Source organism: Lactuca saligna, chromosome 6 (assembly GCF_052625555.1).
Source record: "Lactuca saligna cultivar CGN05327 chromosome 6, ASM5262555v1, whole genome shotgun sequence".
In the NCBI taxonomy this organism is placed as follows: domain Eukaryota; kingdom Viridiplantae; phylum Streptophyta; class Magnoliopsida; order Asterales; family Asteraceae; genus Lactuca; species Lactuca saligna.
In genome coordinates, this window is record NC_136422.1 from 153,699,521 (window position 1) to 153,714,522 (window position 15,002).

At 38.2% G+C, this 15,002-nt stretch overlaps 1 protein-coding gene across 2 annotated transcripts; it reads right to left on the minus strand.

Moving 5' to 3' along the window:
- Positions 1–373: 373 nt before the first annotated feature.
- On the minus strand, positions 374–2,494 carry LOC145000389 (alcohol dehydrogenase 2-like). 2 transcript variants are annotated; one of them, XM_078959611.1, is made up of 10 exons: positions 2,462–2,494; positions 2,316–2,372; positions 2,093–2,229; positions 1,961–2,007; positions 1,556–1,881; positions 1,389–1,471; positions 1,226–1,301; positions 980–1,137; positions 728–889; positions 374–639 (listed from the first exon to the last, which is right to left on the minus strand). In XM_078959611.1, exons 2-10 carry the CDS (start codon positions 2,347–2,349, stop codon positions 523–525), a joined length of 1,140 nt encoding a protein of 379 aa, XP_078815737.1. In that variant the 5' UTR covers positions 2,350–2,372; positions 2,462–2,494; the 3' UTR covers positions 374–522. The 2 variants fall into 2 exon arrangements, with proteins under 2 accessions (XP_078815737.1, XP_078815736.1); XM_078959610.1 differs by lacking the exon at positions 2,462–2,494 and having other exon boundaries at positions 2,316–2,454.
- Between the last annotated feature and the right edge of the window lie 12,508 nt (positions 2,495–15,002).

Here is a 15,002-nt window from a genome sequence, read left to right on the forward strand (position 1 = left end):
TATATAATGACTTTAAGATACACTTGTTACTTTGATGAATGTTTATTTAGATTCTAATTTATATTTATTTACCGAAATTTATAGTTGCTATTCTTATCCAATCCACGATGTTACATTAAGAGAGGTGATCATATACTAAAATATTAGATGGGAAAGCGTAGAAATCGTAATTATATACATATGGAGCTTAAGGTGACAATAAAACATCAAACCAAGGTGAGTTGCATGTTCGATTTTGCAGAATCTATGATATACATGAATGCTAAATGTTCAAGGTCTGCATAGTATCGTATCATGAACCGTTTAACATCCAAGTTCTATTAAATCGGTAAGAGGATTAAACTTTAAAACAAAAAAGCTATCTACTGCAGTATGATGAGAAAATTGGGATTTCATTACCAATACATTCATACATAATAAGATTAAAGAAGGCACTCGATGTGTTATCTATAATAAGATCAAAGAAGACTCGTCATATGTTATGAACCACAATACAACATTCTGAAAAACTTTCCCTTCCATTTATTCTCCCATCCGAATTATACATCGAAGACCTTCACCTTTAAGCATCAAATCAAAAGCCTTATTGATCTCAGAAAAAGGCACTTCATGTGTTATGAACTTCTCCAACTCAAGTTCCTGCACAAAATCATATCAACCAAACACTAGTTAGATTTCAATTCATCATTCTATTATAATTCAACTTTGAAGCTATAAAACGGGTTACCTTATTCATATACTTTTCAACCACAGAAGGAATATCTGATCGAGGTTTATAGTTTCCAAAAAAGGTTCCCTTCAGAGTCCTTTCGTTCAACAGATTCAATGGACTTGTCTTGAAAACAGCATCTTTATGTGGAACACCCACAAGAACAGCAACACCCCAACCCTGTAAAATTTTCAATGTTTGTTATTGTGTAATTAAACATGAATCATTAATTCATTATATGAGTGAGAGATGAATTGATTAAATTCATACATCATGAACACATTCGAAGGCAGATATCATAGCATCAATATGACCCGTGCATTCAACACTCCTGTCAACTCCTCCATTTGTCATCTCTGCAATCACTTCTTGTACTGGTTTCGTGTGATCTTTTGGGTTCACAAACTCTGTCACCCCAAATTTCTTTGCTGTTGAAGCCAAAAAAATTTACATTAGATTCATCAATCATATCATATGTCTAGTTTTTATTTACAATTTCATGCAGCAAAATCTTACCAAGCTCAAATCTGTTGGCATTGAGATCAACTCCAATGATCCTTGAAGCCCCTGAAATTCTTGCACCTTCAGCAGCCTGATCACAAACAAGAATCATTAGCTTTTTATTTTTTGGCCATGAATGAGCCTTTTTTGAGAAAGTTAAAAGTTCCATAAAACTCACAGCAAGCCCCACAGCTCCTAATCCAAAAATGGCGACTGATGAGCCTTTTTTAGGTTTTGCAACGTTAAGAGTAGCACCAAGACCTGAAGACACGAAGATTATTTAGGTTAAGAAAATACCCATTAGAATTGTAATCGGAGAATGTTGATTATAATTTGTTTTTCTACCTGTTGAGATCCCACAACTGAGGACACAGACTTTGTCAAGAGGAGCAAGAGGGTTGATTTTGGCAAGACAGCCGACATGAACGACTGTGTATTCACTGAAAGTTGAAGTTCCGACGAAATGGAAAATGGGTTTTCCGTTTATGGAAAATCGAGATTTTTGATCGTGAATCATGACTCCTCTATCGGTGTTGATTCTCAAAAGGTCACACATGTTGCTCTCTTCCGACTTACAGTGAGCACATTCTTTGCATTCTCCGGTGAAAACAGGGAGAACATGATCTCCGGGCTGAAGATCAGTCACTCCTTCCCCAACACTCTCCACGACCCTGTTCACGTCACTTAAATTGATCAGATTTTTTATCCGATTACAAACCCTTTTCTATTTAATACAAGAATAAAACTTACCCTCCAGCTTCATGTCCTAAAATTCGGGGAAACACGGGATTCTGACCCTGAAAAGTTCATAGGAAGGAAACGAAGATTCAGGATTTGAGTTTTTGACAGAGATTTAAGTAAAAGGGCCAGTAGATTGGTTACCTTGGCTTCCCAAAAGTAAACATCGGTGTGGCACAGGGAGGTGAACAGGATTTTGATTCGAACTTCCATTTTTTCGGGTGGCGCCACCTCCACTTCTTCAATCACTAGTGGCTTTCCGGCTTCCCATGCTACCGCCGCTGTCACATTTACACTCATCATCAAGCACCGTACCAAACTTTTTCTTCTTGATAGGGAAATCACAAAAGAAAAATGAAATGCTTACCTTTGCATCGAATCACCTGGTTAGTGCTCGACATTTAATCTTCTTGTTATCTGATCGCTGAAACAGAGAATTAAGTTTGCTAATTGCTTGATATGAAGGAATAATCTGAAAATTTGTGTATTTATAGGTCGAGGGAGTGAATATACCAAAACTGTAAACCGACCACCAGGTTTTGATTTGCCGGGTTTCCATCGATCAAGACGTTGACAAGTTAAAACCACCGTTTAACGAAAACAAGAAACCATAAAGCGCCACTGATGCGTGGTTTTCTTCTAAACAATACATAAATTGGGTCCACAGATATGTCTAAAAGTCAAAAAGACCCCAACAAAAGGAGGTTAAAACTTTGGCAAATTACACCCTGAGGTTTTGGATAATTTGTTTGTTTGATCTTAATTTTTTTAACTCGTACTTATTATTCAGTTTTTCTTTAAGTTTATACCTAACATATCTTAATATATTTACTTTTTACAATTTTATTAATATTTTTAGTTACTACTTCAATTATCAAAACAACAACCTTATCTAACATCATCATCTCATCTTTCTTATTCAATGACCTAACCACCACCACAGTGTTGTCATCACCAGCTACTACTAACAACCACGGGTCACCACTTGCATCAAATCAATCATGAAATCAAACAAATCAAAACCAAAACCTAAACTCAAAGCTAAAAACCCAATCAAAATAAAATAAAAATCATAACTCAAAACTAAAAATCGTACCTTATAATCAAATCAGAAGAATGAATGCAAGTTGTGGAAGATACAATTATACAATATTTCATTATTATTAACTTTGAAATAATAATTTTATACTAATTAGATATTAAACGTTGTATATGTTTTGAACATATGATAAGGTAGACACATATATACAAGTGCTACCTTATCATTAAATGTTATTCAACATGTTATTCATTTAAACATTTTTTCATGATTTTCCTTTCTTTTTGCTGATAAATAATAATATTCTTCTTCACAGACTTTCTAAGAAGTAGACCAGTCAATGGGGCGGGTTTGAAACGAATCATCATTGATCCAAACATTTTTAAAAAATTTAAAAATATGACCCGCCCCACTCCAATAATAACCCTCACGATTTTGAATAATCGAATTCATATCCGTATCTACCGAATCAACGAATATCTAACCCATTAACCCGACCATTTTATAATATTAAATTTCACAATTTTGATGCATGTCACGAAGTAATATTTATCAAAAAATATAAAATATCTACGTAAACAAATATACATTACTTAATACTCAAAATCCAATACAATAAAATTTTCATTTTATTTAGACATAGACTTACATACTTTTTTGTTATATATATATATATATATATATATATATATATATATATATATATATATATATATATATATATATATATATATATATATATATATATATATATATATGAGACGGATTATAAGTGGAGGGAATCGATAATGATCCATATCCAACCCATTTAATAAAAGGGTAAATGGGTATGGGTTGTAAACCGATAAACGAATCAAAAATTACAATCAAAACCCGTAAAGTTCTTACATGTTTGGAGCGAATCAGGGTTAAAACCCGCTCCATGGACAGATCTACCAAAAAGTTAAGAGGTAGAGTAAAATGAAAACGAGTCGAATGAGAGAAATGGTCATGGAATGAAGGTTTGAATTAGAAGATATATGTTTCAATACTCATATTGAACCTGATCTTAGTAGAATTATTGATAAATCCAATGCAATGATTGATTATGGTAAGTGGTATATAATTTTGGTGGATCCTAGTGAACTTTTGGCGAGCATTGAAGGACATATTGGTAAAGTAAAGGTTTTATTATGTTTTTCACCCCTGATAGATATAAAATGACCTTATTGCCATTATATATATATATATATATATATATATATATATATATATGTTTTTAGAATTGTTTTCATTACATTTTAACTATTTATAAGTTATAGAAAAAGTAAAAAAGGGGTATATCCCACCCCCACCCTATACTGCTATACATACATCTTCTTCGTCTCTTCCCTCGTTTGATTTTATTCTCATCGGAGCTCCACCACCAAAAAAAAATATGTTGCCCATCCGATAGCCCATCACTACCCCTTTGCCACCCATAATATGGGCATCCATTTCTCTCATGAAATACACTTCTCTGCAGATCGCCACCATTACCATTGACTACCCACGGATGCTCAAATCTACAAACAAATGTAGGATTTTTCGTCTCATACTGGAATATGATATGTCTCCTGTTGAAATCGATTCAATCCACAACTGTGGTTGCTGGCCAACCTGACCCGTCTTGTGGGTTCTCACCCATAAATACAAACCCTCTTGTAACGACCTAAAAATTTAGGGTAAAAGTTTCATTTTCATTTTAATCAAAACACCGATACCATTTAACCCAAACATTTCTACTTTAAAAATATTTATCAGAGTTCATCCCAAAATCTCACATTGTGGAAAACACATGTGTGTGCGCTACGATCCAAGCGGGCCCTTCCTTTCCAAAATGATGATACCTGAAATCATAAACAAAATTTTAAGCACGAAGCTTAGTGAGTTCTCCAGAGCATACCTCACACAATCCACATAATCACATAATCCATATTAGCTATATAAGCTACATAACCATATAAGCTATGCTTACAACATATAGGGATGCCATGGAAGCACTCCAAGGTCTTACACCTAGTGTTACTGGAACCGCCATGTTGTCTTAACTACCTTCCATGGGAACCCCCACATGGTCTTCCTGCCATGGGAACCACCACATGGTCTTTATTACCAAGAAATTTCATGCAAGCTAAACATGCAAATATACTAGCATGCCATGGAAACCTTCTGAAGTCTTACACCAATGCCATGGGAACCCCCCACATGGTCTCAATCTACTACCACGGGAACCCCTGGGGTCTTCCATGCAAGAGTCATACCAACATGATGCATAATCAATTAACAATCCATGTATCATAAAATGTGTCGGTCTTGGTGCCTTAGATCCATTGGTATGCTGAGAAGACTCACCTCGAATGCAGAATCTTCCCGAATGAAATCTTTAGTTGTTGCCCCGCCAGCTTCCCGAGCCGCCACTTCTAATCAATATACACAATTAGCAATTGGGTTCCATACTATAACCCTCAATCTATACATGGGGTAAAATAACCATTCTACCCCTGGCCCAATATGATCCAAAATTAAGGCCCAAACCCAAACAAAAACCTAACACTATAAGGTCAATAATCCATCAATGGGCATAACTCGAGAAGACCCAATACCAAAAAGGCCTAAGATGCTGAATGGTCAACCCTAGTCAAATCGTGGTCAAAGTCAACAGTCAACAGTCAAGGTCAACAGTCCATGTTGACCCAACTTGTCGAGTGCATCTAGCAACTCATCGAGTTCCTTTAGTTGTTCAGAAAACCTGGGAAAAACATAACCAAATCGTCGAGTTATCTTACCAACTCGTCGAGTTCACTTGGTATACCGAAAACGGAATACCCAATCTAATTCGTCGAGTTACCAGGGAAACTCGTCGAGTTTTCCCCCTGTGTTAACATATTGAGCCCTTTTAGTCGAATCTAAAGCCCCAAACTACATATCCAGTCCCTTAGGACCGAAATATCACATAAAGTTGCTAACTTTACGTGCATGTAAGGCCTCAAGAGGCTAAAACACTAAAATTAAGCTTAATAGAAGGTTTAGGGCATGAAGGATGGCTAAATCTTGATAAAGCTTGAATCTTTGGGCCCAAGGAGGTCTAAGGTGTCTAGATCAGAAGTCACAACTTCAAATCATGCTCGACTCCGAAAATGGTTCCAAATTGGGCTAAAAATGCACTAAACTTCCATGGGAGAAGATCTAAGAAACAATAAGTTAAGGTAAAGACTTTTTACCTCAAAATGTTGCTAACACAGGGTAGATGTCGGATCTATATCCCCCTCCTCACTTAAATCTCTTCAATCTTCAAGTTTCCTTCCAAAGAGCACAAGATTCAATTTCCAAAGCTCACACACACACACACACACTCAAAAAGGCACTAAATCACAGCTAGGGTTTTTCTCTGGACAGTAAGGATGATGAAGGAGGCCACAAATGATCCATATGTTCTTTTAATAGGGTAAAAAACCCTGAAAATTAGGGTTTTCCTTTACAACATCTACTCGTCGATTTGGAGCCTTCCAACTCGTCGAGTAGACACTAAGACCCGCATCTAATATCTATCTCTACTTGTTGAGTTGGGCTCCTCAACTCATCAAGTCCCAGTGCTAAACCATAAATATTTGAAAAATAACTGATATCAGGAACAAGCGTTACAAATCTCCCCCAATTGCACTAAACTTCGTCCCCGAAGTCTGCTGATGCAAAGGTCTGGATAATGCTTCCTCATCTCATACTCCCGCTGCTGCTCACGCGCCATGCCCACGACTTCCATTACCTATTACAACCCGACTGATGTTTCCCACTGCACCTTCACTAATCTTACTACCTTACTACCTCATGGCCTGTATTTTCTGTTCGATAACTAACACTAACTTCCTCCTATGACCCGGACACTCCTTTTCCTAAATATCGAACACAACTGAGTCATTGTCCAAACACTTCTGTGGCTGAAACATAGTAGTCAATTGAAGGGTTTTGAGCATCTTAACACTCCTAAGGTGTACATGCAACCCTAGAAACCTTGGTTCTATGTTTGACTAAGATACATGCAAATTTGATTTTCCAAGGTTCTTAACCTGTCTAGCATAGCATGAAGAACTTTTAAACATAAATGCTAGAAGAAGAACATACCTTTTGTTGTTTGGATTCCTTGAGAACCTTATAAGCCTAGCACCTCAAGTGTGATGCCTGAAATGTCTCACACAGTACCACAACACTTGGAATAACCTTGAGAGTTCACTAACACCTCAAAATCGGCTAACCCTCTTTTTCTTGTACAAGTAGTACCAATTTTCTAGTCTAGGGGTCTTTATATAGTTGTGGCACAAGTAGGGTTACACCATGTAAACCCTAATTGTCATGGTTTTCCATATTCCATGATCCATGGGTTTGTAACCTCCATGGACTATTCATGGAGCACCTTATGCGTTTTAACCCAATCCATACAAACCATGGATCATAAGCCCACTATACAAGAATAGATGATTTGCACAATCAACCCTATATCTTTAATTAGTCTCTTTTTGATCACTTAATTAATTCCAAATTAATTCTTTGATCAATACTAATTAAATAATGTTATTAATATATTAGAACTTATAATATATTAATAATCCTTAAGTGTCCTTTCTCTCATTTAGTCTATCCAAATGTTGCAATGCCATGCAACCCAAATGGACCATGCTAATCGGGTCAAGTACATTCCAGAAATAGTTATGAACTTGGACACCTAATCCAACAGTCTCCCACTTGGATAATTCTAATAACTATAACTACAAGAATGACTTCAGGAACCGATCAACAATCGTAACTCTTTCAAGGTCTCGCGGAACTAAGATGATGATGATGATACTCCATTTAAGATAAGTGATCATATAATCCTTTGTTTTAGATATCATGCGGACAAATACATGGAACAATGTCTTACTTATTGTCCATCAGTTTGTTTCTCGACTTCTGATTTGTTTGAAAAAGAACTTTATTGAACACATCAACTTTGTTCTGATCGGTCCCGGTACATGGGTCAACAGAAAATCATAGAGGGGCCTAGATATTGCTTCTAATCCAAGAAGGAACATATAAACTTCGACTAATATGCTTGTTCTACTATTTGTTGAATCATACACAAAGGCATGTTTTATAACATCGAGTTACCATTGCGTTTTCGTACAATTAATGTATAACCAACTCATAGGCAACAAGTCATATCTCTAGGTTTGAATACTTATATGATATTACCATCTCACGATCACTCGAGATAAATTCCATGAAGTGATACCAGTGAGCATGGGTTGAATCCAATACTCATAACTTATAAGCACTCTTGAGTGTTGTAGCAACACTTTGCAATGTCCAACATCTTAGACCTCTACAACCGACTACATGACAGTCTTGATACATATCTACTTGCAACATATGACCGATTGTGGAGAATTTGAATAATATTAAATACAAATATTCTGGAAGTCAAAACATGCAAAATGAAACGATAGTAAACGATTGACAAAAGATAGCAACACTTTACTCATAAATAAACAACAACTTTTATTCATCATCAAATGTCAAATACACTTTACACATTTCAAATCTATCTAACTACTAAAACTAATATCATGCGCCTCGCATGCTGGAGATGCTTAACCCTACCCAGTCCCTTCGTGAGGGGATCTGTCGGGTTCTCATCCGATGATACCCTCTTTGCCACGAGGAGTCCTTCTTCTATTTAATGACTGATGAAATGGTATTGTCTGTCGATGTGTCTGGATCTCCCGTGATCCCTTGGTTCCTTGGCTAAGGCAACTGCACTTTCACTATCACAGAAAATCTATATAGGCTCCTTTATAGCTGGTACAACTCCAAGGTCTCCAATGAAGTTCTTTACCCATATATCCTCCTTTGCTGCCTCACTTGCCGCTATATACTCTGATTCACAAGTTGAATCAGCCATTATCTCTTGCTTGGAACTTTTCCAAGAAATTGCTCCTCCGTTTAAGGTAAAGACCCAAACTGACTGAGAGCGGAAATTATCCCTATCAGTCTGAAAGCTAGCATCAATGTACCCTAGTACTCTCAGGTCCTCACCCCACCGAGGGTAAGGACCCAGTCCTTAGTCCTCCGCAGGTATTTGAGAATGTTCTTTACCGCAGTCTAGTGAGCCTTGCCAGGGTTCCCTTGATATCTACTGACCATGCTCAATGCAAAGGCCAAATATGGATGAGTACAAGTCATAGCATATAATATCGAGCCTACAACGGAAGAAAACGATACTCGACTCATATCTGCTATCTCAGCCTCTGTACTCGGGCTCTGAGTCTTACTCAGTCTGGCGTTACTACGGATCGGTGTAACGCCTGTGTTTCTAGGCTTGCCATTTTTAGCAATGTAATGGTCTAGGTTATCCTTTGTAACCCGTTTTGAAATAATAAGATTGTATTATTTGAGTATTATGTGTTTTGTGCTTAATTGCTTAATTATGTGGTTTGATTAATTAAGAATAAAAATAAGCGTCAAAATTTAAGTGTAAAATAAACTTGATATCTTTAGATAATGTTGTAGTAGTTGAAACAAGGTTTCCGAAGATATAAAGAATGCCGAAATCCGAGTTAAAACGAGGAAGTTATGACCTGTCGAAGTTTCGCGACAGAACCGGCACGACACAGCGCGACGTAAAAAGTGAATTTATGTTAAAGAGATATTTAGCCTTAGTGATCTAAACGAGAATCGAAGATCTCGTTGTTAGTATCAAAGCGATAAAAAGTTAGGCGAGAACGGACGTCGGACGAAGAAGTTATGAATTTATAACGAAATTTTCTGTCCCGGCCTATTAAAAATAAATAATAAAAATAAATTCAAAATTAGCCGACGGAGTCTAAACGAAAGTTGTAGATCGTAGTCTCACCTTTCCGTGGATATAAAGAACATCGAAAACGGAGTTCGTATGAAGAAGATATGAATTTCCGAAGTTTATTAAATAATTTGTATTTATTTTTAAATCAAAATTCGGAAGCCTTATCCGAATGCGAGTCATCGGTCCGATCCGACTTACGCGCCGCGTAAGTGAGTACGCCCCGCGTACTCCGAAAGTGTCGACATCGCAGCAAGTGGATTCGGATACGTAAGCGATGACGTTTCTGAGGCACGTACGCCTCGCGTACGCACGTACGCCCCGCGTACGAGAGGCTTCCAGCCCCTATAAAAGGCATGCGAGGGCAGCCGGCCAATTTGCTAATTTCCTCTCGTTTTTGTGCTGAAGCTCTGTGGTTTTACCCCCGAAGCCATCCCGAAGCCCCGGTAATATTCCCGAGTCCCGAAGCGAGTCCCGAGATCCCGAAGATCCCGAGAAGTGCGGTTTCCGAGCCGAAGCTCTGCCCGCGAGAAGTTTGATTTTTGTGGAGATCTTCCAGATCTGCGGAGGATTACTACTTTTGCGAGTCGTAGTGTTGTCCGATCATCTTCTGATCAAGTGAGTGTATACTACCTTTCATAAACGCAATAATAATACAACTATGGTTTGAGTGTATTAAGTTTATCGTCGTTTATACATGCGAAGGCGTTGTTACTTTCTCCTAACGTATAACTATAAAGTATTTTATACGAGATACGTGTTATGTGTATATTTTGTTGTTATGTGTGTGAATGTATATTCACTTTCTTCTATCTTACAGATATGATTATTTCTATATGAAATACGTGTTATGTGTGTGTGCCTCATCTGCTATATGGAAAAGGTATTGATCAAGCATGCTATACATGTTTTGAAAATATGTATAAAAATGTATATTTTTATCTACTAATATGTTGGGTAGAACATGGGTAGATAGTTGGTGTGTAATAAACAGATGAGAGGCCTCGTTGTTGTTTGATCCAGTCATCTAGCGGAATTTAGATGACGACCACGGACTTTTCTAGATAGTCATGTGGAACGCTAGCAGGCTCATAACCTGTAGGTGTTAATGAACTTGGGTGTTCATTCGCTGTATTCCATCCCCCTCATGGTTTCCTTATTTGACTTATATTGCTGAGGAAACCCCGCAGCATGTGTTGTCACCCCGATGAAAATATTCTTAGATTAGGTCCCTTGTGTTAGTTATTTTAGGGACGTAAAGTGAGAATAACGGGAATGGGTAACTGGGTTATTGTTGGTTGATAATAATTAATTTAATTATTTATTGTGGGTCGAAAACCCTATATGCTCACCAGGCTCACAAGCCTGACCCACTCAGTTTTATTTGTATTACAGGAAGTGGCGCAAGGGCGTAAGATGGATGAACCATCAAGTTGTTTTGTTTACAAGTCTGTATATGTAAATATTTGTTGAATGACTTGTAATGTTATCGTTTATGCTTGTTGGTCTGTATCGGAACATGACACCCCGAGTTTTGATTATATAATGAAAAATACATTTCTTTTATGAAATGCTTTGGTAAACATTGTTTTATCATGTTTTGTTTTTGGGAACAAATTCCGCAATTCTTTCAAATCAAAAGGATTTACTCTGAAAATATTTAAAAGCATAAATGAAAATCGGTCTTTTCTGGCCGAGATTTTGGGGATGTCACAGTTGGTATCAGAGCATTAGTTTAAGCGAACTAGGAATTTTTAGGATTTCTAGACTTAAACTTAGAATGCTAAGTGGAATTTTGAGATGTGTGTCTGTTATGTTTTAGACACGAGCACTAGTTTATTTTAGGAAAGTTGCCTAAAATGCTTTATGTGCTAAATGTTATATGTTGCCATATATGATATTATTTGTTCAGGTCTATGGTCTGTTGCCGACCGGATCTAGAAACTTTATGTGTGTAGGATTCTAAACGTACGTCTACGATATTAGAACTAGCATGTAAACGTTTCGGAGTGATAAGGATGATTTGAATATCTATCGTGAATAAGGATCTAATTTCACCTTATTCGGTGTGTAGATCAAAAATGGTGAGAACAAGAAGTGGAGTTGGAAATGCTGATGAAAACAGGAATCAACCACCAGTGATTGAACAAAGATCTGCTGTAGCAGCAGCACCTGAGCCAATAACCATGGCTGGTGTGCAATTGATGATTCAGACGATGTTGGATCGTCAAATGGATGAAACTAGACGGTTGCTTCAACAAAATCGTGAAGAACTGTCAATTCGTGTGGAAGAGCCTAAATTAAATGAAGGGCACTCGGAAGGTGGAAACTTTAGTGGGTCTGTTGGTCAAGCCAACCCGCCGATAGTTAGGCAAGATAACCGCGATGGAAGGAATGATGGAATGGGATGCAAGTACAAGGACTTTTTGACTTGCAAACCATCGACCTTCAATGGAAAGGAGGATCCGATTGGGGTTATGGATTGGATCTCCGAAATGGAGCTAGCCTTCATGACGTGTGGCTGCAGAGGTAAGTTGCAAACTATCTATGCCGTGCATCAATTCCGAGGTGGAGCCGTTCGTTGGTGGAACACTCTAGGGAAAACTTTGAGCCCTAATGAGCCACTGCAATTGTCATGGACAGAGTTCTTGGTGCAATTTAAGCGCAAGTTCTGCTCGGCTCAAAATTTGTTGGAGTTGGAGAACAAGTTCCTGACATTGACTAAAGGCAGCATGTCAGTTGATGAATACACCAATAACTTCACCGATAAGATGGAGTTTGCCTTGCGTATCGTTCCAGACGAGCTGACGAAGGTGGATCGGTATGCGAAGGGACTTCCATGGGAGTACGAGGTGCCAGTACGTCAGGCACTTACTCTAGAGGCAGCTATCTGGGCTGCCAAGTCTGTTGAGAACATGATAAAGGGGAGAACCACCAACAAGGTTGAGGTTGGTGAGAAGAGGAAGTTTGAGGGAACATCTGGTTCCGGTAAGAAAAGTAAATTTTCGAAATCTGATTCGAAATGGTTTGGTGGGGGAAAAGGAGGAGAAGCGAAGTGGTGTGATAAGTGTAAGAAAAAGCACTTCGGGAAATGTAGCGAGGATGTAACTTGCTACAAGTGTGGAAAGGTTGGACATTTTGCCAATGAATGTCCGAACAACAAAAGGATGTGTTTTGGGTGTAATGAAGAGGGGCACATTTTGAAAGACTGTCCGAAGAAGAAAGAGGCAGCTAAGCCCAACATTCCACCAAAGCCGAAGGCGAGAGCATTCCAGATGACACTGGAAGCTGCTAAGGATGAAGCTGATGTCGCTTCAGGTACCTTTCTCGTTAACAATTTGCCTGCCCAAATTTTATTTGATTCTGGAGCCAACTACTCCTTTATATCGCATGAATTTGGTAGAAAACTAGCTTTGCCTGTTGATAGACTAGATAATGCTTTATTAGTCGAAGTTGCTAGTGGCAAGTTTGTACCTGTTAGCCATCGTATGAAAAACATCTTAATCGACTTGAATGGGAATAAGTTCCGCGAAGAATTATTGCCCATTGAACTTAATGGTTTCGACATCGTCTTGGGAATGGATTGGCTCAGTGCCAATGATGCCGAAATTTTATGCAAGAAGAAGATAGTTAAAGTAAACCCACCTGGAAAAGATTCATTTATGGTGTATGGGGACAAACGCCGAGTGAATTCTGGAATCATTTCCCTAATGAAAGCCAGAAAGTGTTTGACCAAGGGATGTACATCATATTTAGCATTTGTGATTGATGCTAAGAAGGAGAAGAAGGTGATGCAGAGTATTCCTGTGGTGTGTGATTATCCAGAAGTATTTCCCGAAGATCTTCCTGGATTACCACCTGATAGACAAGTAGAGTTCAGAATAGACTTGTTACCAGGAACCACGCCAATAGCAAAAGCACCTTATCGATTAGCACCGACGGAGATGAAGGAGCTAATGATGCAACTTCAGGAGTTGTTGGACAAAGGTTTCATTAGACCTGGTTCATCACCCTGGGGAGCTCCGGTGTTATTCGTGAAGAAGAAAGATGGAAGTATGAGAATGTGCATCGATTACAGAGAGCTGAACAAGGCAACAATAAAGAATAGATATCCGTTGCCAAGGATTGATGACCTGTTTGATCAATTGCAAGGTTCGAGCTATTTCTCAAAGATCGATCTTAGGTCAGGATATCATCAGCTGAAAGTAAGAGAGCAGGATATAGAGAAGACTGCATTCAGAACTAGATATGGACACTACGAGTTCTTGGTTATGTCGTTTGGACTAACCAATGCTCCGGCAGCATTCATGGATTTAATGAATAGGAAAGCGGTTTTGACATCCATGTGCCATATTTCATAATCATGAAATGCATCAATGGTTAACATAACTCTAATAGACTTAATCTTCGCTACTGGTGAAAAGGTCTCACCATAATCAACTCCTGGAGTTTGAGAAAAACCTTTTGCAACCAGTCGTGCCTTATAAGTGTAAACATCCTTAGCCAACTTTTCATTAAACTCTAATAGACTTAATCTTCGCTACTGGTGAAAAGGTCTCACCAGAACTAGATATGGACACTACTGACAAAACCCTCTGGCTGACTCATGTAAACATCCTTAGCCAACTTTTCATTAAGGAAAGCGGTTTTGACATCCATTTGCCATATTTCATAATCATGAAATGCAGCAATGGTTAACATAACTCTAATAGACTTAATCTTCGCTACTGGTGAAAAGGTCTCACCATAATCAACTCCCGGAGTTTGAGAAAAACCTTTTGCAACCAGTCGTGCCTTATAAGTGTGTACCTTACCATCTATGCCGGTCTTCTTCTTGAAGATCCACTTTCACCCAACTATCTTACGACCTGGTACATTGTCAACCAAGTTCCAAACTTGATTGTCATACATGGATTGTATCTTGTCGTCCATAGCCTCTTTCCATTTAGCAACCTCAAGGCCTACCCTGGCTTTCGTGTAGCTGTTAGGTTCATCCAGAGTTACCAGTGTGCTATCATTGATAAGTGTATCACCTTCCGTAGTAATATAGAAACCATAGTAATGCTCAGGTGCATTCCTAACTCTCGTGGAATGTCTTAGAGGTACATACTCTTCTATCGGATCAACAGGAGTTTCCTCCTCAGGTTGGTTTCTAGGGTTTG

Coding starts and splice junctions, on each gene's coding strand:
- LOC145000389 (XM_078959611.1), bottom strand. CDS start 2,349: ATGTCGAGCACTAACCAGGTGATTCGATGCAAAG. Junction 2,230..2,315: donor CCAGGTGATTCGATGCAAAG/GTAAGCATTTCA, acceptor TAAATGTGACAG/CGGCGGTAGCATGGGAAGCC. Junction 1,882..1,960: donor TTAGGACATGAAGCTGGAGG/GTAAGTTTTATT, acceptor TGACGTGAACAG/GGTCGTGGAGAGTGTTGGGG.